This window comes from Eptesicus fuscus, chromosome 12 (genome assembly GCF_027574615.1).
Source record: "Eptesicus fuscus isolate TK198812 chromosome 12, DD_ASM_mEF_20220401, whole genome shotgun sequence".
NCBI lineage: Eukaryota > Metazoa > Chordata > Mammalia > Chiroptera > Vespertilionidae > Eptesicus > Eptesicus fuscus.
The window spans coordinates 32,617,536-32,639,497 of record NC_072484.1 but is presented as its reverse complement, the minus strand read 5'-3'; the positions used below and the strand labels follow the sequence as shown (position 1 = coordinate 32,639,497).

The 21,962-nt window shown below is 48.3% G+C and overlaps 1 protein-coding gene across 3 annotated transcripts in view; it reads right to left on the bottom strand.

Moving 5' to 3' along the window:
* Positions 1-21,962, bottom strand: part of HCK (HCK proto-oncogene, Src family tyrosine kinase) — a 42,150-nt gene that overhangs the window by 2,198 nt on the left and 17,990 nt on the right. For 2 of the 3 annotated variants that reach the window (XM_054724472.1, XM_054724471.1), the window contains 11 exons: positions 21,035-21,152; positions 18,109-18,148; positions 17,413-17,512; positions 16,344-16,442; positions 14,775-14,878; positions 14,180-14,329; positions 13,696-13,848; positions 12,110-12,289; positions 11,047-11,123; positions 4,306-4,459; positions 2,258-2,389 (listed from right to left, as the gene is read on the bottom strand). In XM_054724472.1, the coding sequence (XP_054580447.1) occupies positions 2,258-2,389; positions 4,306-4,459; positions 11,047-11,123; positions 12,110-12,289; positions 13,696-13,848; positions 14,180-14,329; positions 14,775-14,878; positions 16,344-16,442; positions 17,413-17,512; positions 18,109-18,148; positions 21,035-21,151 (1,306 nt within the window). In that variant the 5' untranslated portion in view covers position 21,152. The remainder of the gene's footprint in view (positions 1-2,257; positions 2,390-4,305; positions 4,460-11,046; positions 11,124-12,109; positions 12,290-13,695; positions 13,849-14,179; positions 14,330-14,774; positions 14,879-16,343; positions 16,443-17,412; positions 17,513-18,108; positions 18,149-21,034; positions 21,153-21,962) is intronic. The other variant, XM_054724473.1, reaches the window with a different exon arrangement.

The following is a 21,962-nucleotide window of genomic DNA, read 5'->3' as shown; positions in this document are numbered from 1 at the left end:
AGACAAAACAGAAGGCCAGACTCGATGTACCCTATGTGTGAATGGGACCATTTCCTTATTTAATTGAATTTGTTAGTTATCTTTAAGAACAACCATTTAACTGTCTATGGCCCCCAATTTTAGATCACCAGTCTTGAACTCCAAACTTATATATCCAAGTGCTTTCTTGAACATCTTTACTTGGATGTCTACTAGTCACCTCAAATTTAACGGGGCTAAGACAGAATTCTTTAATTTCTATCCATAGACCATTGCCCACCTAGTTGCTCAATTAAAACCAGAAGAGTCATCCTTGATTCTTCTCTCTCCCTCACCTTCCACATCAGCAACTCACATCCTTTCTTCTTTTGAAATGTAGCATCAACCCATCAACTTATATCTCTGTTGCTATCACCACCTGTGCCTGTGCCACTGCCGCAGCTTCCACCTGTCCCCAAATCCACTCTCCATGCTGAACCAAGCACCACTTAAACATGAGATGATGCCACCTCCCAGCTTCCGCATGCTTACACTAACATCCACTCACTCTTCTCCATGACCATGGGCCCTGCTGGATCTGGCCCCTGCCAACCTCATCATCTACCATCTGCTCTCATTCCTGGCCTCCAGCTGCCTGGCTTCCTTGCTATCCTTCAGGCACACTTCAGGCCCTATAAACTAGCAGTGCCTTCTGCCTGAAATCTTTTCCCTAGATCCTCACTCAGCTGTTTTTCAGCTCAAATGTGACCTGCTCTGACAGGTACTCCCTGTCCACAGGAGCTCCAGGTCACTCACTCTTAAACGCCTCTGCTTCATTTTCTTCTCAGCAGTGATCTCCTTGGGAGTGTGTGTCTGTTTAGTGTGTGCTCAGGCTAGACTGTGAGCTCCTTACAAGCAGGGACCTCATCTCTTACTGTATCCTAGTGCCTAACACACGGAAGGAACTTGAGAAATACAATTGAATGAGCGATGTCTATATTTTTTGTTCCTAACCTTCACAACCACTTGTGCAAGGTAAATATCATTACCAGATAGGGCACCTATATTTTTTTACAGGTGAAAACACTGGGGTAAAAGTGAAGTGAATTTGTCAAAATGTAATAATTGATGGGGACACCATTCAAATTCAGGATGGTTTATAAAAAAAACCCAGAGACTCTTTATATCTGCTTTGTCCTCTCTTCCCAGTGTTTTGGCTAGGGATACCCATGGAGACATTCCAACCAAAAAGGAACAGAGCACAACAGTATTTACTGAGTGCTAGGCAATCTATATGTTGCGTGTATCTTTATATACCCCTGTGTTCTACTCAGTCTAGGGTGCTGCCCGCAGGCGTGTAGGTAAACTCATCTATTCCACAAACAGCTGGGAAGCACCCACATGTCCTAACAAACATGAAATAAAAGTGCACAAAGCCTTCATCTACAACTCGATGCATTGTTGACATGTATAGACCTTATAATCCCCACTCAGATCAAGATAGAGAACACTTTCAGCACCTACAAATGTGGCGGGCACAGAGGTAGGCAGTGCAGATACACCAGTGAGTAACACAGACATGATTTCTGGCCTCACGGAGCTCAGAGTCTGATGGGGAAAATATTAAACAAACACGTAGCTACCGAGTGTGATGAACACTATGACGGAAACAGTGTAGCGTGTTTTGAACGAGAAGCATGGGGGCCCTGTGTGGTACTTTGGATGACTGGATGGTGGGATGCCACATAAAGGGAAGCTGGAGAGGGAGACAGGGGCTGGGTCATGCAAGACCCGCAGGCATAATTAGAAGTTTGGGATTTTGTCCTAATTGTGGTGGGAGAGCATGAAAGAGTTAGAGATGGAGAAGGGACAAGATCTGAGTCACAGTTTTAGAAAACTCGTTCTGGCTGCACGTAGAGAATGGCCTATAGGAGAGAGGGGAGACGCAGGGTGCTGGTTAGGCAGGCACTGTACCATCGAGGTGAGAGGTGATGTTGGCCAGGATGAGCAATGGAGGCTGTGGAGTTAGAAGGGGAAGACTTGGGATGTGTTCTAGAGTCAAATATCAGAACCGCTGACTGCTTGGATGTGGTAAGGAGTGAGAGAAAAGGAAGGACGGAGGAAGCCCCCAGATTTCAGGCTTAAGAAACTGGGTGGATGGCGGTGCCTTTAACTGAGATGGAGCAGGTGCGGGGAGGTTGGGGAGGAGGATGAAGAACTCAGTCTGAATGGACACTGACAAGAGAAGAAAGCCAGCCTGGGCCCTGGAAGCAGCCCCGAGCTGAGGCCCCTTCACTACCTGGGTATGGGATCCGGCCGTAGGTGACGATCTCCATCAGCAGGATACCAAAGGACCAGACGTCTGACTTGATGGTGAAGGAGCCAAAGTTGATGGCTTCAGGAGCTGTCCACTTGATGGGGAACTTGGCCCCTGCGGAGTTGGAAAGAGCAGAGTCAGGGAGGGTCTGGGGAGCAGTGGGCTGGGTCTCTGCGAGGGTGAGGGAACAGGACAGCACAGTTGCCCACATCTGCCCCCTGCAGACCTGCAATTTCCCTAAATCTAAATCTGGCCTCTAGAAGCAAGGAACATCCATGCTGAGGACAGGTGGCTAAAGTGGGGAGGAGTGGGCAGAGGGTCTGGGGTGTGGCCGGGTAGCCAACTCCCCAGGACCACCTTGTTAATTCAGCGGTTACCCCAGCAACCTACAACTCCTGAAGAGTGGAGTCCTAGAGGCCACAGAATGTTCAGGACAGCAGGCCTTCAGGGGCCTTGAGTCCAGGTTGCAGCGAATGCCTTAGCGCCCTGGTGCCGGGCAGTGGGGGAAGGGAAGATTTTGGCCTTGGCCTCTGTGTTTTCCACCAGTCGCTGGGTGTCTCCCTTCTACTCTTTCTCTCCTTCCACCTGGTCTGGGATGGGTTTAGTTAACCCTTGGTTACTGATTTCCATCTTAATTCCATTGTGGTTGGAGAATATGCTCTATAATAATACATGTCTTTTGATGTTTGATGAGCCTGCTTTATGGCTGAGTACAAGGTCAAGTTTTGAAAATGCTCTGTGTTTTTTTTCATCCATTTCTTCCCTCCTTGACATTGAGAGAATTTTCTTTATTCCTGGCTCTCCTCTCCTGTTTTAGAAATTATACATTCTACTCTTAGTCTTTTAGTGGTTACCCTTAGTTTAGATTGTTTGTCCTAACAAACATGAAATAAAGTGCACAAATCCTTCATGTACAACTCGATGCATTGTTGACATGTATAGACCTTATAACCTCCACTCAGATCAAGATAGAGAACACTTTCAGCATCTCCGAGGCTCCCTCCTACCCCCCCGCCCAGTCAGTACTACCCCTATCCCAGGTAAACACTATTCTGACCTCTACCGCCATAAATGAGTTTTGCCTTTTTTTTTTTCTTTAACGGTTTTATTGAGATGTATACACAGGTCATGCATTTTACCCAGTTAAAGTATGCAATTCAATGGTTTTTAGTATGTTTACAAAGTTGGGAATTTTAGAATATTTTTATCATGTCCCCCCCGCAAAAAAAAAAAACACCCTATCAGGCACTCCCCATTTCTTTCCAATTTCCCACCCCAGCCCTAGGCAATCATCAATCTACTTTCTTTATAGATTTGCTTGTTCTGGACATTTCATATAGATGGAATCATATAATATGTTACCTTTGTATCTACCTTCTTTCACTAACATGATGCTTGGAAAGTTTATCCATGAGTAGCATGTCCCTCATTCCTTTATGAATGATATTCCATTGTATGGATAGACCACATTTTGTTTATCTGTTTATCAGTTGATGGACATTTGGTTTGCTTCTGCTTTTTGGCTGTTACAAATAATGATTCTATGAACTTTCATACACGAGTTTGCTTGTTTCTGAATTTTATATAAATGGAACCGTCCAACATCTACTTTCTTGGTCTGATGTCTTTCCTATTGATCTTACGTCTATGAGAGTCAACCACTTTGTTGCATGTAGCATTGGTTTGTAATTTTTCATTGCTGCATACATTATATTGTATGAATATACCACAAGTTACATATTCATTCTCCTATTTATAGACATTTGGACTCCTCTGTTCTTGTCTATTATCCATAAAGTTGATCTTACGCTTAATTTCAACATGTACACACCTAACTCAATCTAAATCAGAGTATCTGGGTGACTAGAGGCCAGGACACTACATCCAGAAGGACTCTATCAAGTTGAATAACACATAGCTAATACCCAGTGCACCATGCTGCATTTTACTGATCACTTTCACAGGCTCAACTCTCACCGCTCACCACCAACCCAAGTGGGCCCCACGGGTCCCTTGGCGGCATCCCCTACCTTCCCGGGCCGTGTACTCGTTGTCCTCGATGACTCTCGCCAGGCCGAAGTCGGCAATCTTACACACCAAGGTCGCAGAGACCAGGATGTTGGCGGCTCGGAGGTCTCGGTGAATGTAGTTCCTCTGCTCGATGAAGGCCATGCCTTCCGAAATCTCCACCCAAAACAAAAATATCCTTGTCCTCAGATCTGGCCCAGCCCAAGATGAATCCCACCCAAAGGCAGAAGAGGAGTGTCCAAGTGTGAGGAAACAGGAAAACATGTGTTCCAGCTCCTTCTTTTTGTGTGGGAGAGTCCTAAGCTCAGACTGGCATTTCCCTGTCTACCCTTCCAGGTTGGGAGGATCCTCAGGGCCTGAGTTAGTGTGGGGCTTCTCTAGGGTTCTGGGAGTTCCAGGGAGCACTTTGAGGAGAAGCAATGGCATTATTCTCTGGGACCTGTATACCCACTCACACCAGGATACTATGAAGAGCTTTCCTCCCCCACTCTCTTTCTGGGGACAATCTAGGCTCGTGGTCGGCAAACTGCGGCTCGCGAGCCATATGCGGCTCTTTGGCCCCTTGAGTGTGGCTCTTCCACAAAATACCACGGCCTGGGTGAGTCTATTTTGAAGAAGTGGCATTAGAAGAAGTTTAAGTTTAAAAAAATTGGCTCTCAAAAGAAATTTCAATCGTTGTACTGTTGATATTTGGTTCTGTTAACTAATGAGTTTGCTGACCACTGATCTAGGCCCACATCATATTCTGCTGTATCTCTCTTTTTTAAAAATACATTTTTATTGATTTCAGAGAGGAAGGGAGAAGGAGAGAGATAGAAACATCAATGATGAGAAAGAATCATTGATTGGCCACCTCCTGCATGCCTCCCACGGGGGATCAAGCCCACAACACGGGTATGTGCCCTGACTGGAAATCGAACCATGACCTCAAGGTTTATAGGTTGATGCTCAATCACTGAGCCACGCCAGCTGGGCTCTGCTGTATCTCTTATGCCATCTTTATCCCCAAACCTCACAAGGGAAAATTCATTTGTTCACAGATATCTACTGAGTGTCTTGGGGGTGCCAGACATGTTACTTGAATATGTGCTAAGTCAGGCAAAACCCCTGTAGGTGGTATTAAGTACCATAAAGAAAGGATAAAGAGGATAACAGGAGAGGAAACCTAGAGGGCTTTTTGGATTGAGTGGTCATGGAAGGCTGCTTTGAGGAGGTGAAATTTATGTGAAGATCTCAGTGATGATAGTGTGTCAAATAAGAATGTTCCTGGCAGAAATAACGTCATGTGCAAAGGCCTGGAGGTAGGAATGAGCTTGGATGTTTATGGAACAGGTCGCTGAGAAGAAGTTGCTACAGGGACCATGGTGGGAGTTGAGAGAGAAGTGGCTGTTTGTGAAGGACCTTGTAGGCTAGGAGAGGAGGTTGGACTGTATTCTGAGTGTGATGTGAAGATAGTAGAAGGCTTTGAGGAGGAATGTGATGTTGTCTGATGTATATTTTAATGTCATCATGGCTGCCGAGTGAATAATAGACTGTGTTAAGGATTCTTATTCACAATGGGGCCTGGACGTTTCTGATGGAAAAATGTAGGATTTTTCCTTAGAGACATCTTTTACATAGAATGATTTGTGCATTAACCCTTAGAAAGAGGTTTATGATTAACCCTCTGACACCCACTAAATAGCACTTGTAATTTACAAACTGGCCTTCAAGCTCCTTGAGTCAAGTGCTCTCACAATCTGTGTTTTCCAGATCATACCACCAAGAAAATTCTGAATGTCAGACTCAAACCAGTCTGTGGGTGTTCAATCCCAGTGCACCATGCTGCCTCTAATTACTGCAGATCCCCAGTGCCCTGGAGGACTGCAGCTGGGTGCAATCTGGTGAGATTATTTGGAGGGGATAGGGGGCCTTGCCAGACAGACCAAACCAATGCACCAGCCTGCTCAAGGTTGGAGGAAAAGTGGGCAGTGCACTTACAGGAAGTGGACAGGAGGGGGCACCCATGACTATTGAAACTGAGGTCTGAGGCTGCAGACTTTCCAACAAAAACGCCAGACTTTTAAATTTTGTTTGGGGTAGCTTGTCAGGGGGTTGAGTAAGGCAGGTCTTAACTAGGGGTGTGTGGGAAATGTATAAGGAGTCCTTAGAGTCACAGTTAACAACGGTTATTACCTTCATGGCAGACATCGTAGCTTATTCCTGTACTAGTGGCCCGGTGCACGAATTCGTGCACATTGAAAGGAAATTAATTAGAAGAAATATTTTAATATCGCTATTTGCCCTTTCTCTATAATAGCAGTGTCAACCAAATTCATGATTGACAATGACAGATCGAAACACACCTGTGTGATTGGCCCCAGTGAGAGCTTTATATAGAACGCACATGTGTGAGTCAACTTAACCTTTTATATATATAGAATAAACTTGCTTAATTAGACCTGCTTTCTGATTTAGCTAAACTCTTTCCAGCCCTATGAAGCACCCCAACTTCTCTTTCAGGTAATTGTCAGCAACACAGCAGTAAATATCAACATGAAGCAGATTATTATTATAGATCACGCAGGGAGAACAAAGGGTAAAATATTTAACTACAGCAGTATTTGACTATATTCTGTGCAGTGAGAAAACCTGAAGTCATTTTCAAGGTCCAGCATTTCTTACTTCTTTTCAGTTGAATCAAGTTTCTAAGCTTTCTCAACCTCTGTTTTCTGGCTAATGAAAATAGAATTCCACCGAGTCTCCTATCTACCTACTCCAGGACTTCTGTGAGGATCAATGAGATGAGGCACAGGAAAACGCTTCACAGACATTTGGTTAAAGTGTAAAATATTTGGCCCTAGCCGGTTTGGCTCAGTGGATAGAACGTTGGCCTGCAGACTCAAGGGTCCCAGGTTCGATTCTGGTCAAGGGCGTGTACCTTGGTTGCGGGCACATACCCAGTAGGGAGTGTGCAGGAGGCAGCTGATCAATGTTTCTCTCTCATGGATGTTTCTAACTCTCTATCCCTCTCCCTTTCTCTCTGTAAAAAATTAATAAAATATATTTTTAAAAAGTGTAAAATGTTTGCACCTGGCTATAAAGCAAGTCGTGTTCCTGGGCTGAAGAAACTGCAAGGAGGCTAGTCGCTAGGGAGAGGAAGCCAGGCGTTGCTATGTGATGTCATTACCCGGATGGACTTAGCATATTAGCCTTTTATATATATAGATTATAAGATGATACTTAACAAATAGTACTTACTCTCTGCTTTAGGGAAGGCACTATTTCGATCAGCTGTGTTTCACAGGTGAGAATGCTAGAAGCCAGAGAAATAAGTAACAGGACTGGAACTCCAACAGCCATGCTCAGGGTCCATGCACTTAGCCATTATTCTACCGGAATTTTTGGCCATCTATTTGGCACAGAGCAAGCAGGTACTAATGCTGGTAGTTACCACTGGCAGACAGTCATGCTATTGATTTTCCATGAGCTCAGTGGGGCAGGTGGGACAAAACCCACATAGAACAGTAGGGGATGATGCCTACGTGCCTCTGGAATTGGATCAGTTCTTTTTGAGCCCCATCAAGCTATTTCAACCTTCTATGCCTCACATTTCTTCTCTGTAAAATGGGGACAACAAGAGAACCTGCCTCTGAGGGCTTCTGTGAGGATTAAATCTGCAAGCCTACATCAAGATCTAAGAATGGTCTCTAGCATGGTAAGTATTTGCTTCAGTGGTGACAATTAGTGCTCCCTGTTGAGGAAAGTGGCACTCAGAAAGGTTACACAACTTGCTTGAAGCTACACAGGCAGAGCTGGGATCAAAACCAAAATGCTACGCAACTCCTAAGCCCAATACACCAAGTGCTGTTTTTCAATGTTTTGTTAACGGAATGAATTAAGGGATAGGTTTACTGGGCTCAGGGCTGGTCTAAGAATTGGGGGTGGATTAGGTGGTGAGATTTCATGACCACCAAATGGGCTGCCATGATGTCAGGCATTGGAACTTGGGTTTCTTCCAAGGAATCACAGAATCAGAGTGGGAAGCACCTGTAGGATATTCTAGCTCTTCAAACTGAATCCTACTGATACCTCAAGGTAGCCAGGGGTGGGGCAGGGGTATGTATGGGGAAGGGGGAAAAAAGAAAGGCCACATATGAGGTCCCACCTTACAATCAGAACAGCTGTTTAGACCTGTTTTGAAATGCTCAGCTACTGTCTACGATTTCATTGACCAACAGAATTGTGCCTTAAAAAATAAAATAAAAAAGCTTCTGAACTTGAAAACCACAGGTGTGGTCCAGTTCAAATGGAGAGACAGACCCACAGTGGATCCAAAGCCATCAGCCAGGTGGCAACAGGCCTGGGGTAACCAGCACTGTGCTCGTCTGACTCTAGGGCTGGAGGCAAAGACCAAGTTGGCTCCTTCTCGTCCCTGGGCCCTGAGGTCACCTCTGCTCCGGGACGCATAGGGCCTGGCGCCGCTTTTCCTCCCTTGGCTTGTTTTCCCATCTGTGAAACGAGGAGAGTGGCTCTTGCCCAGTTGATGACTCTGCCCAGCAAGGTTTCTGCCAGTTTAATGGCTATAATTTAGCAACACACTGGACTACTGTTTCTCTAGGGACAGGGCCCATCAAAGTCAAAATGCCAGGCCTTGATTTCCATACGTCTCTGGCATTCTTGAAATGCAAGACCTTTTTTTATACCTCTGACCTCCACCCAGCCCCTAGGATTTGCCTACTCAAATGGGCTCTGCCTTAGGCATCTTCAGAAGGCCCAGGTCTAGGCCCTGTTGCAGGTCTCCCCTAATACACTCCAGGCTGCAAACCACACTCCCTTCATCTTTCCCAGCTCCAGGCCCCAGCTGACCAGGCCCAGTTCTTGCGTTTTCCCTTTGAGCTTTGGCACAGGCCATTTCCTTTGTCTAGAACACCCTTTCTCCTCTTCATCAGACTCACTTCTATGCATTCTTCAGGGCTCAACCTAGAGGCCACTTCCTCTGGGAAGTCTCCTTGGGTTGCTCCTAGTCCAGCTGTGTACTCCCATAGCACCCCTTTCCTATCTGTTTTCCCACAAATAGGAAAGAATGAAAGAGGCTAGAAATAAAAAGCACTCAACTGAGGGTGAGAGGAGCTGCAGAGTGTGAAGGGAAGATGAGAACGATGGGGTTTTAAGAAGTGTTCCTGTGACTTGTGTACATGATTATTTTGCTGGATACTACATTCTTCTGACATTGAGCCAGGCCTCTTGGGTCATGGCTCTTGAAGAGATTCAGTTATTTAATGTCTGTCTTCCCATCTGGACTGTTCGCTCTGTGAGGACAGCAATTCTTTCCATTTTGTTCACTGCCATATCCATCGAAAGAACACAGTAACTTAGGCAAGCTACTGAACCTCACTGGGCCTCCGTTTCCTCATCTGTACGTATCTTCTCAATGCTTCAAGTTTCTATTATGTAAACTTGGATGGCAATTACCATCCTGTGGCTACACTGTCACATTGGTGAGTCCCAATGGACCATGCCTCCTGGACTCAGGCCCTTGGCCAGTCCCCTTCCACACTGGCTCTGGGCTGAGCCCTATGACTTACTTTAGCCAATGAGACATTAGCAAGCATCATGCAGGCTAAATTAATCGGCATTTGCACATTAGGGTTTGGCCCCTTGGTATATTCTATATTGGGACCTCACCGCCAAGCCACAAACTCTGGCTGGACTACTGAGTGGTGCCACGTGGAAAAAAACCCAGAGGATGAGACACCACCATGGACATTCTCGCCCTTGGCACGCTGCCAGCAGAATGCAGCCATGTGAGTGACCTCGGTTTCAACATGTGGAGCAGGACAACCACACAGCCAACTCCAGTCAACCCACAGAATAATGAGAAACAAATTATTGTTTCAAGCTCCTAAGCTTTGGGTGGTTTGTTACATAAGAATAGTTAACAGCCCTGGCTGGTGTGGCTCAGTTGGTTGATCACTCTCTTGAGCACTGGAAGGTCACCAGTTCAATTCCCGGTCAGGGAACATGCCCAGGTTGCAGGCTCAACCCCCCCCCCAGTCAGGGATTCATGCAGGAGGCAGCATATTGATGTTTCTCTCTCACATAGATGTTTCTCTCTCTCTCCCTCTCCTTCCTCTCTTTCTAAAATCAATAAAAACATATTTTTAAAAAAAGAACAGATAACAAAAATCCCATCTTAGAAAGTTGATGTGGGGACTTAATGAGTTAGTACATGTAAGACACATTTTAAAAGTATACTTTTACAGGGGGTTGGGGCATCCGTGGGGAGGGGTGTGGGATGGGAATTGGGGGATGAGGACAAATATGTGACACCTTAATCAATAAAGAAATTTAAAAAAATAAAATAAAAAAAATAAAAGTATACTTTTATACAGAGTGCTCAATAAATGTGCTTAGGCCAGTGTTTCTAAGTGGTTAGAGGTCAGCCTGCACACCAAAGGATTGCGAGTTCGATTTCTGGTCAAGGGCACATCCTTGGGTTGCAGGTTCAATCCCCAGCTCCCATTGGGGCACATGTAGGAGGCAACCAGTCCATGCATCTCTCTCACATTGATGTTTCTCTCTCCCTCCCTTCCACTCTCTCTAAAAATTAGTGGGGAAAAATATTCTCAGATGAGGGTTAACAACAACAACAACAACAAAATGGTATCCAGTATTGTTGCTGTTATTATAGTATGTCAGTAAGTTTGTGCTGAATAAATAATTACCCTCCCCTCCCCCCAGCTTCCCCACTAGCCTCTCACCTGGGCTGAGAAGTCAATGAGTTTTGGCAATGGCTGCTTGCTGCCTTCATTACTTTTCAGGAAGTCCAGCAGGCTTCCTGTGGGGGAGGGGGAGCAACAATGAGTGCTCTCACTACTTAGGGTAAAATTGTTCATAGTAACGCATTTAAATAAAACATCTATTTACCACGCCTAGTGTTTGAGAAAAATAAGCTGGGTGTTTTTAAGTGACTTTGTGACTGCTAGACTGGTTCTTCGACTGAGACGGCTTTCTGAGCCCAGGTGACTTGGGTTATGGTCTTATAAGGCTGGTGTAACTGTGTAATTAGAAAATGAAAAAAGTTTTGAGATCTTAAATCACACTAAATGAGGTTGGGTGATATGTTTCTATTAATAAAAAATGGGCAGGTATTGATCGGCCTGTGGCTCAGTGGTAGAGCATCGACCTCCAGACCAGGAGGTCACAGTTTAATTCCCTGTCAGAGCCCATGCCTGAGATGCAGGCTCCATCCCCAGTAGAGGCGGGGGGGGGGGGGGGGGGGGCGGGGGAGTGTGCAGGAGGCAGCCAATTAATGATTCTCATCATTGATGTTTCTCTCTCTCTCCCTCCCTCTCCTTTCCTCTCTGAAATCTATAAAAATATTTTCTAAAAATGGGTAGGGATTGAAAATGTTTGTGAAATGGTGGCTTAAAAAAGTCCCTGAGAAATTCTGGATCATGGGTGGGCAGGGTGGAGACAGCCTGGAACGGATGGATGCTTTGTGGAATCTCTTTTCCAGAGCATTGGCCCATGCAGGGAACATGGCCGGCAGGGAGAATTTCCCCTGGCCTTTAAGGCACACAGTAAATCCAAGAGCCTCTTCTTCCATCACCAAATGGGGGTCTGCCCTACTCCCCTCTCCTGGTAGCTTCATGTGCTCCCCTTCCACTGGCATCCCCTTCACATGGATGCTTATACCTGTGGGAAGAGCTCCTGGCCAGACTAGGGGCATCTCGAGGGCAAGAACCATGTCAAAGTCACCTCTGAGTCTTCAATTAACGTGTATGAGCCACAGCCTGCATCCCCAGCCCCCCGACACAGCACCTTTGGCCATGAACTCGGTGATGATATAAATGGGCTCCTCTGTGACCACGGCATGCAGCTTCACCAGCTTGTCATGCTGCAGAGTTTTCATCAGATTGGCCTCTGCCAGGAAGGCCTCCACAGACATGCTCCCTGGCTTCATGGTCTTCACGGCCACCTTGGTGTGCTTGTTGTAGGTGGCTGGAGTGGGCGAGAAAGCAGGAAAGATGGTCAGAACCCATGCTCTTTCCCCACCGCCCAGGAAGGCCCAGCTGCAGAACTGCCTCCTCCACAAAGTCTTCCGTGCCCACCTCAGCCCTTAGAGAGGGATGGGCTTTGGCTCAGACAGATGTGGGTTGCAAAGCTGGTCCATGCCTTCCTAGCAATGTGCCCTTGGGCAAGTCACTTATCCTCCCTCATCTGTGGTTTCCTCATCTGCGAAGTAGGAATGATAAGCACTGCCTTTGAAGGGCTGCTGTAGGGATTCAGATCCTGTCACTCATACACACAGACCATCTTTGCCTTGTCTCTCCCTCTCACATATACCATCGTTTCTTAAAATGCTTTAATCTTAACACTGCTCTCAAAATAAATACCAGTTTCATCATGGTCTATAAGGCCTGCATGATCTGGCCTTGCCCACCTTGCCAGCTTCATCATCCACCAAACTCCCCTTGACTTTTGTGTACAGTCAGCCTGCATGTCACTCAGCACCTCAGGTACCCAACCACCCCTCCCACCATAGGAACTTCCCACATGATGTTCCCTCATCCCATTTCTACTCCGTCTTATAAATCTCTTCATTGCTTGTGTTTCCATTTTTGCCTTGGCTGCCAGGAAGTTTTAATCCAAGTCTGAGGTTGTCCTTTAGTAAGAGTAAACCCTTATATAATATAGTTTTGTTTTCTAACTCGTTACTCAGATCTGTCTTCCCTTCTCCATACTTTCTCTGCCACAACCTCTTATTAGGTGCCTGGCATATAGCAGGCTCTCAACAAATATAGTTGAAAATATGTGTATTTAAACATATTTTTTGGACTAACTTGTTTGCGACTCTGTAAGTTGTCTCCAGTCTCATTTAAAACACGGTGGGTGGAAGCACAATCGGGTGCACCAGGTACTGGGCCAGGCGTTGCTGTTCTCGAGTTTTTAGCGGCAGGACAGCAGGGGTGGAACGTGCCTTATGGGTGCCCCACAACGCCTTGGCGTGGCGCTAGGCACACAGTTACCAACACTGAACTCACCTGGAAATCACCAGGCTGCATTTCCCCATTCTTAATTTCCATCATCCTAAGAGGCCTTGGTAATCTCACCCCCAACTGGTAGGCCTCTTGGCTCTGCATCAGGGAGAACAGATTCCTCATCTAGGACTCCTGCTTCCCAGGAGGACATTTTTTAACTCCACCAGGTAAATGGCCTCAGAGGTACATCGGTGTTTGCATGGCAGGACAATTTGGTTTGCTCTCAGAGGAATTGCTCCTTTGTGGTTGTTATTTAGATCTCCCCTTCGGCCCTTGGTGGCATTCCCACTTTGTCTCAGGCTCTTCCTGGAAGTGATGACCTCCCTACACCCTCCCTCCCACCACCCCCTGGCCCTGGGTCCTTACCCATCCAGACTTCCCCAAACTGCCCGGCTCCAAGCTTTTTCTCCAGCTCGAGGGATTCCCGAGGGATCTCCCAGGCATCTTTCTCCCACGGCTTCTGGGGCTTGGAGGACACGCAGGGCATTGTCAGCTTCTGGCAGAGTCCGTCGCTCCCTTCTGGAACAGAGCTGCTGGTCAGCGAGGGCAGCCAGCTCTCGGCCAGCCAGAGGCTTCCCCTCAGAGGCTTCCCTGCCTGGTCGGCTGCAGTTGGCCACTGTTCCAGGGGGTTGCCACGACCAGGGACATTCCCAGAGAGCAGAGTATGACCAGATGCCACCTCTGCCCTCCTTCTCAACGGGCCTAGAACTTCAGGAGAATCCAAAGCAACTATTTGTCTGGGGAGAGTCAGAAAGAGCTCAGCAGGCCTCAGAGGGCATGGTGCACCGTGACTCGGGTTCCCGGGAGACAGGTCCACCCTGCTTGGGGTGTGGCCCTGGGCAGGACTTACTCTTGTAGTGGGCCACCAGCTCCGGCAGGGTGCTGAAGGTGTTTCGTGGGGAGATGTAGAAGCCCCCGTTGTCCAGGGTCCGGATCTTGTAATGTTTCACTGCATCCCTATGCTGGGGGTCGTAGTCTCGTACCGACAAAGAGTAGCTCCCTGCATTGGTCAGAGAGAAACCGCTCAGGAGTGGGACTTCAGAGTCTGGCCACTACCGTGGCACCCCTTCCGGACACCCCTATAAAGCCACCCCTGGCACCATCCTGGCAGCTGGGCAGTGGAGCACAAGGGTAAGAGTGAGCTGTGGAATCAGGCTGCCAGGTTCTTGTCCAGGCTTCTCCATGTCCAGCTGTGAGACCTTGGACAAGTGAGTACAGCACTTCTCTGTGCCTCAGTTTCCTCATCTGTAAAGTGGGATTGGTTGTGAGACCTCTCTATCTCATCACATTGCCTGATAATTGAAAGAAGTAATGCTTGTGAAGTAGTCAGGATGTAAATGCTCAGTAAACGCTGGCTGTCGTCGTCATCATCATCATCATCATCATCATCATCATCATTATCTAGATAGATAAATAGATAGATAGAGTGGGGATTGCTGGGTCACCTTTGGTGGTCTCGCTGTCGCGGATCATGAAGGAGCCCAGCACGTTGCCAGGGGCCAGAAGCTGGCGCTCTGCATCCTTCCGGCTGATGCCCTTGAAGAACCACCTGGTGGAAAGGGGAAGAGACAGTGTGTGAACCCTGGGTGGGCAGTCCTGTCCCACTGACGGGGCCACCAGGGTACCGAGGGCCTGGTTTCCTGCAGCGTTGACTTTCCTCAAAGACTCTTTGGGGAAAAACAATGATTCTTTTGATATTAAAACAGACATCTGACCAGGGTTGAATCCAGCTTGCTGAGACTGACGGAAACTTACGCACATCGGGGAGCTTTCTTTAACCCTTTGCACTTGCTTGCTTTTTTCTCGATTCCTTTATTCTAATGCTAACCGTATCGAGTCACACTCGACATCCGAGTGCAAAAGGTTAAGAAAAATAACACAGCCTTACAAATACAAAATGCCCAGAGGTCATTCCAACAGCACCCAGTGAGAGCGGTGAGGTGATGGACAGAGAGGCTGAGTGTGAAAATACAGCAGTCTTAACCAACTGCGGTCAAAATCTTACTTCTGCGAATTTCACAGGAACACACGACATTCCTGTCAGGGCCTCGAAGGCCCATTGTGAGTGAGGGTCTGAGCTTCATCAGTTTCGCGGTTTATCCTTCTCTGTGTCAGATATAAAGCTGGCATAAATTTCTAAGCAAAAATGTGAGATTTCAAATAATTTTATACTTGGGACCATATCCTTGGATCTTTTCTTCATTCTCCCATAACATTTGGGCTATTGGGTGGGAAAGTTCAAGCAGCAGCAGCCAAATCTATTTCCACCCTCAGCAGGGTGAGGAGTGGTTCCTGTGCTGGGATGGAAAAGCCCCAGACCAGAGGTCAGTAGGCGTTGGCCCTGCCATAAAACTGCTGTGCGACTTTGAGCAAGTTGCTTTTCCTCTCTGGGCCCCTGTTTCCTCTGCATCAACTATGGAGAGAGACAGCTAACATTCATCCACCCAACAACTCTGGAACTGTTGCCCTTATCATCCCCATTTTACAGATAAGGAAACTGAGGAACAGAGAGAGCAAGTAACTTGCCTGGCATTACACAGCTGGGAAGTGGTGGAGCCACGCTTCAAATCCAGGCAGTCTAACTCCAGAGCCCAAGCTCTTAATCACCACGCTCCTCTGCGCTCCCTCCCCCAACCTTCTTTGATTCCATTTTGTACAAGGATTCAGGCCGTGGTGAAAGAGTCAAGCAACGTTACAGGGTATTTAGTAAGAACCATCTCCCCGGATATTCCACCCCTGGGAAGTTATCTCGTAGATCTTGCACAAGGAAGAAATGCTAGTGAGAAGAGTGGAAAAGGGAATGAGAGAGAAAGTCACAAAGGGGACCTGCTTTGGACAGGGTGGTTAGGGAAGGCCTCTCTGAGCCACAAAGGATGAGAAGGAACCAGCCAGGCCCAGAACCCCAGGAAGAGTATGCCAGGTAGGCGAGGTAGGGAGTGCAAAGGCCCTGAGGCAGGAACAAGGCTGACCTTGCTCATGCTTCCTTCTGGAGGGCAGGGAAATAGAAGACTTACTCCTCTGTCTCCAGAGAGTCAACGCGGGCAACGTAGTTGCTTGGGATGTAGCCCTCTTTCCGGGTGGCCAGGGACCGAGCCTTCCACCATTCCCCAGACCTAAGAGACAGGAGGGAGCAAAGGGGTCAGTGGGCAGGACTTCCCCTAGTCCTCTTGGGCCCCTCAGCTTTGGCCTGGAGTACCCCCTGCATACGCGCCATGATTAGGGGTAGGGATCTTTACAACAGCCCCCACTGTGCATCTGAGGGCCTGAAATCAAGGTTTGTCCCTGCGTTCACAGCCTACAGACCTGGGTCTGTGGCCCCACTATTTTTCCCTGGTCTTGCAGCCTTGGCCTTCCTAGCCATACCTAAGGTGGGGCCCTGTGCCCATGGCAGACTCTAGGGGTTCAGCTGGGGCCAAGAGCCAGAGGGAGTGGGCTCAGGAGTCTGACCAAGCATAACCACTGCCATTTTTGGCCCCCGCCTCCCCACATACTGGACACTACACTCGCTGATGGTGAAGACTGGAGGAGATTAAAGGCAGCAAACTCAGAGATCCAAAGATTTCTGCGTGCAAAGTCACCTCAGCAGGGTCTGGTCCACAGGTAAGCTTGCGGCTTGGTCACAGGAGCCCGCGGAAGGCTTCCCTGGGGAAGCTCTGTGAGCCGCTCATCCTTGCCTGGGTGGGCGCCATTAGTAAGGGCACAAGCCCCTTTATTGTGGCTTCAGCCCTTCCTCCTCTATTACAATCAGGTCCATTCTCATCAGTCACATATACCCTAGTCCAGTGGTCGGCAAACGGCGGCTCGCGAGCCACATGCGGCTCTTGGCCCCTTGAGTGTGGCTCTTCCACAAAATACCACGGCCTGGGCGAGTCTATTTTGAAGAAGTGGCGTTAGAAGAAGTTTAAGTTTAAAAAATTTGGCTCTCAAAGGAAATTTCAATCGGTTGTACTGTTGATATTTGGCTCTGTTGACGAATGAGTTTGCCGACCACTGCCCTAGTCTAAGGTTCTTTACTGAAGGACAGAAGAGAGTGTACTGAGTATTGGGGGTAGGAATGTCTGGGGGGAGGGGATGAGGACTCACTCCTCCAGGACCACCATCTGGTCTCCCTTCTGGAAACTGAGGTCTTCATGGTGAATGGCCTCGTAGTCATACAGGGCAATCACGATGGTGTCCTTAGAACCTGCGCGGACGAGAGACACGTGGGGCAGGGAGGCTTTATCTGAGCATCCCCACCGCCCTGGGGGTTTCCCTTCCAACACCTGGCACCCAGCCCTGGACCCACTGATGTGTCTGTCTTTATAAGTAAGCATCTTGCCATGCTGGGTGCGATTCTACAGTTTAAAGCTAACAGTGTTTTGTTCATGTTATTAAACAGTGCTATAGAAACAAAATAGCCTGTACGAAGTACTTTGGTGGCAATTTAGGGGATTTTCAAGGGTGGTTTTTAAAAATATATATTTTATTGATTTTTTACAGAGAGGAAGGGAGAGGGATAGAGAGTTAGAAACATCGATGAGAGAGAAACATCCATCAGCTGGATCAGTTGCCTCCTGCACACCTCCTACTGGGGATGTGCCCGCAACCAAGGTACATGCCCTTGACCGGAATCGAACCTGGGACCCTTGAGTCCGCAGGCCGACGCTCTATCCACTGAGCCAAACCGGTCAGGGCTCAAGGGTGGTTTTGACGAACTTTTGCCTCAAACTCTGACTGAGAACCTAACCTCAACCTCTACAGAACACGAGACTGCACCGCATGCGTTCGCCAGATACTTACCCTCCGCGGACCCTGGGGGGTTGCTGTTGGTGTCAGGTCGCTGTGGGGAAGAAATAGGAGAAGGGGATGAATCCAATAATGTGCGGGGAGCCACAGAAGGCCTGTGTCAAAAAGGATACCCCCAGGCCTCTTAGCCCAGCCCTGTGTGTCATGGGAGGAGGCCCAGAGAGGGCAGAGGACATGCCTGAGGTCACATGGCACATGGGATATAGCCACGACAAGGATCTGGAGTTGTGGGCTCTGCCCTTGGCTTTGGACATCCTGGGGGACACTGGCTTGCCTCTTCCCCTCGACGTACAGTGAGGGGGTTGGCCCAGACCCATGTTTTCCAAGGGATGTTTGAAGAAACCCCGGCCCACCAACATGCTCTATGAGAAAAGGCTCCATGATGTCAGTGAAGGAACCTCAGTGTCTGTCTCAAGGGGAACTGGCAGCCACACTGTCGCACCCTAAGCAGCCCTTGTAAGAGGGAGGTCAAGCCTCCTTCCTGACACAACTAAACCTCAAAGGTGTATTGTTGCGTGAACAAAGCTAGTTCTTCGGAATATGATACATTTACATAAAATGCATACACACCCACCCTAAACACTTCCTGCGGGCACATACTATGTACGTGTGAGCGTATGTTCACGGCAAAGGTTCGCGAGGGTCCTCACCAAACTGACCACAGGGGATGCCTCTGGGGAGAGGGATGAGACCGCTGGGGAGGGGTCTTCGGTCAGAGGCAACTGTAGCGTTCACTGTAATGTGTGGCTTTTCTTTCCAAGGGGAATGCATTTGCGTGTCACGTGCTTAGATAGACAGTCATTGAAAGAGCCAGGTTTGGGAAACACGGAGACGGATACCCCTCTTCTGGGAGAGCCCCAGGCCCGTTGCCAAGAGTCATAAAGGCCCCGACTTCTCCAGGGAAGGAGCCTGTTCTGCTCAGAGTTTCACAAACTCATTTGACCTGGGAACCCTGTCCGTGAGTGGCTGAGTATAGAATCCCTTAAATCTGATGCTCAGAGAGGACAACCAAAACCTGGGGGGAGAAAACCCTCCACTTCCCATTGGGGACAAGCTGGAGGGCCTCAGAGAACCACAGAAAGGGCCCCGGGTCAGGCAGGTCGGAGAGGAGCAGACCCAGGAACAACCAAGGGTTTAGGATGTCAGCTTAGGACATCACCAGTGTGAGAAGCTCAGGTAATCTCAGGGTGTTTAAAAGAGGTCGTGCCAGAGGGACGGAGGTGACTCTTCTACGACTTTCCCATTTCTAGACATCATGCCCGGAGAAGGGCCAGCAGAGTGGAGAGAGGCCAGGAACCCGTGATATAAGCAAGAAGATGTGGAAGAAATGAGTGGGTTAGGGTAAGATCTTTGCCTTCAGCCTCCACAGGCTGTCATGGCAAAGGAGTGGGTGTGTTTGGAGCAGGCTGAGGGGTAGGTTTGGGAACAAGGAGTAGGGGCTGTGGGGTAACAGACTGTCCTTCTAAGGGTGCAGGTGAAGGCGGACACCTCTGCCTCTGAGCTTTCTTAGGCAGCCTCCGGTAAGGGGGGGACTCAAGGAGCCCGGAAGGAGAGAGAACCCAGCTTTGGGGGTAGAAAGGCCTGGCCCTACCTCTTCCCAGCCGTGGGACCCCAAGGAGTCACTGAACCACTGCAAGCCATAGTCACCCTGGCTGTAAAGTGTCAGAACTCCTTCCTCACAGCTTTTGGTGAGGATGAGTGATGTGGAAACACCTCACTCCGATGCCTGGAACATAGTAGGTGTTCAAAATTGGTCTCAGTTATTATAACTGTTACTGCTGCTATTAATACTGTCATCTCATTACCAGTATTGTTATGGTTGCCACCACGATCACTACTGTTACCGCCCTCTGATATCACTGTGGCAACTACCATTACTAGTGGTGCTGTTACCATGACTACGTCTGCCACCATTGCCCACACTATTACCACCATTGCTGCTGCTCCGATAGTTAGCACTCAGCTTCTGCCTCTGTTACTTCCGCTCCTGCCACTGATACTTTGAAAGTGGCACGAGCCAAGTTTAAATCCTGGTCCTACCTCTTACTCACCTCGTGGCTTTTGGCAAATGATTTAATCTGTGGCTCATCTGTAAAATGGGTGTAATGAAAATTGTGACCGACAATGAGATTATTGTGGGGATTAAAGGTGTTAATAACTATAAAGCACTCAGGAGAGTGCTCGGTTCCGGGTAAGCTCTGGATAAATTTAAGTCAATACCTCTGCCAGTGTTACACCTCTCTTCTTGCTGCTACACTCCCACGGGTATTTAGCAATGGGAGTGGAGCAGTTACTGTTACTACAGCTGTTGCTAGGAACCTGGATAGTATCCTCACTGTCATCACTGCAGCCGCTGTTGTTGCTTTCTGGTCACTCATTGTGCTCAGCACCACTTCTGCTACTCCCTGGGCTTGAGGCCTGCCCTGCTCCCTGGGACCTGGTCACTGGAGCCCAGGCTGCGTGGCAGGATAAGAAGTGACGTCCTTGGCCCTAGCCGGTTTGGCTCAGTGGGTAGAGCATTGGCCTGCGGACTGAAGGGTCCCGGGTTCAATTCTAATCAAGGGCATGTACCTTGGTTGCAGGCTCCTCCCTGGCCCAGGCCCTGGTCAGGGCTCGTACAGGAGGCAACAAATTGATGTGTTCTCTCACATCAATATTTCTCTGTCTTTCCCTCTCTAAAAAAAAAAAAAAAAAAAAGAAAAAAATCAATGGAAAAATATCCTCAGGTGAGGATTTTTAAAAAAAGAAGTGACATCCTTGCCCTGGGTGCTCAGTGCAGACGTATGCTGGAGAGTTAGGAGGCTGCTGGTGACTGGTCAGCCCCATTTCACCCCAAACATGCCTGCTCACCCTTGGGAAAACAGGAGGCTGTTATATCAGCATAGGGCAGCCTCCCCCACCTCCTTCCTCCCCCACTCACCCTCTTGCCTGTGGTCGTGGGATCTGGCACATACACCGGGCTGTGTGGGTTGGCACTGGCCTTGCTTTTTGAGACCTTGTCTCTATCTCGGAGGAACTTGGACTTCACGCACCCCATCCTGCGGCAGAGAGAAGGGAGGTGAGCCCTGCTGGGCCTGAGCCCAGGCAGGGGAGTCTTTGATGCTGGGTTCCAGGCACTTTGCCCCCAGGCTGGCTTCTCCTCTCCTTCCCCATCAAACCTCCCTTGTCAGCCCCGCTCCCCACCCTTGCCATATGGAGCTCGCTCTACCCTTGCCATCTCTGGGCTTCTTCACGTGCACGTCAACCACGCACAAAACAGAGCTGACACATTTTTATAGTCATGCCACGAGGGACCCTTGCTATGGTGAGTATATTCAGAGACTAAATCATGAGGATCATTGAAATTCAATGAGTAGAGGGTGGGAACAGAGTGGGTGGTGGGCACAGCCGGCTCAGGGCTCCGAAAGAGGAGCTGACCCAGGGCTGCTCAACACTACCCGCACCTCACTCCTCACTCCCCCTGCTCCCCGGTCTCAGTTCCCTATCAGCAAAGGGAGCCAATAATACCACCTACTGCAGGGGTTGGAAGGAGGAGAGAAAGCATGTGGGCAGACAGATACTCAGCACAGCATCAGGCTCAGGCAAACAGTAAAGTAAAACTATACTATTATTATCTAATAAATTACCATTTTCTATTAAGTGACAAAGATAAATCATGTAATGTGGCTCAAACATTCCAGCTAAGTACTATTCAAGGCACCATGTTCCTCCTGTCATTTTATGATCGTTTTATAACAGGTTCCTCTTGTCATTTTATGATCGTTTTATAACAGGTTCCTCTCTCGCTCTCTCCCTCTCTCCTTTTGTCTCATTGATTTATCTGATCATTCATTCATTCATTTACTCAG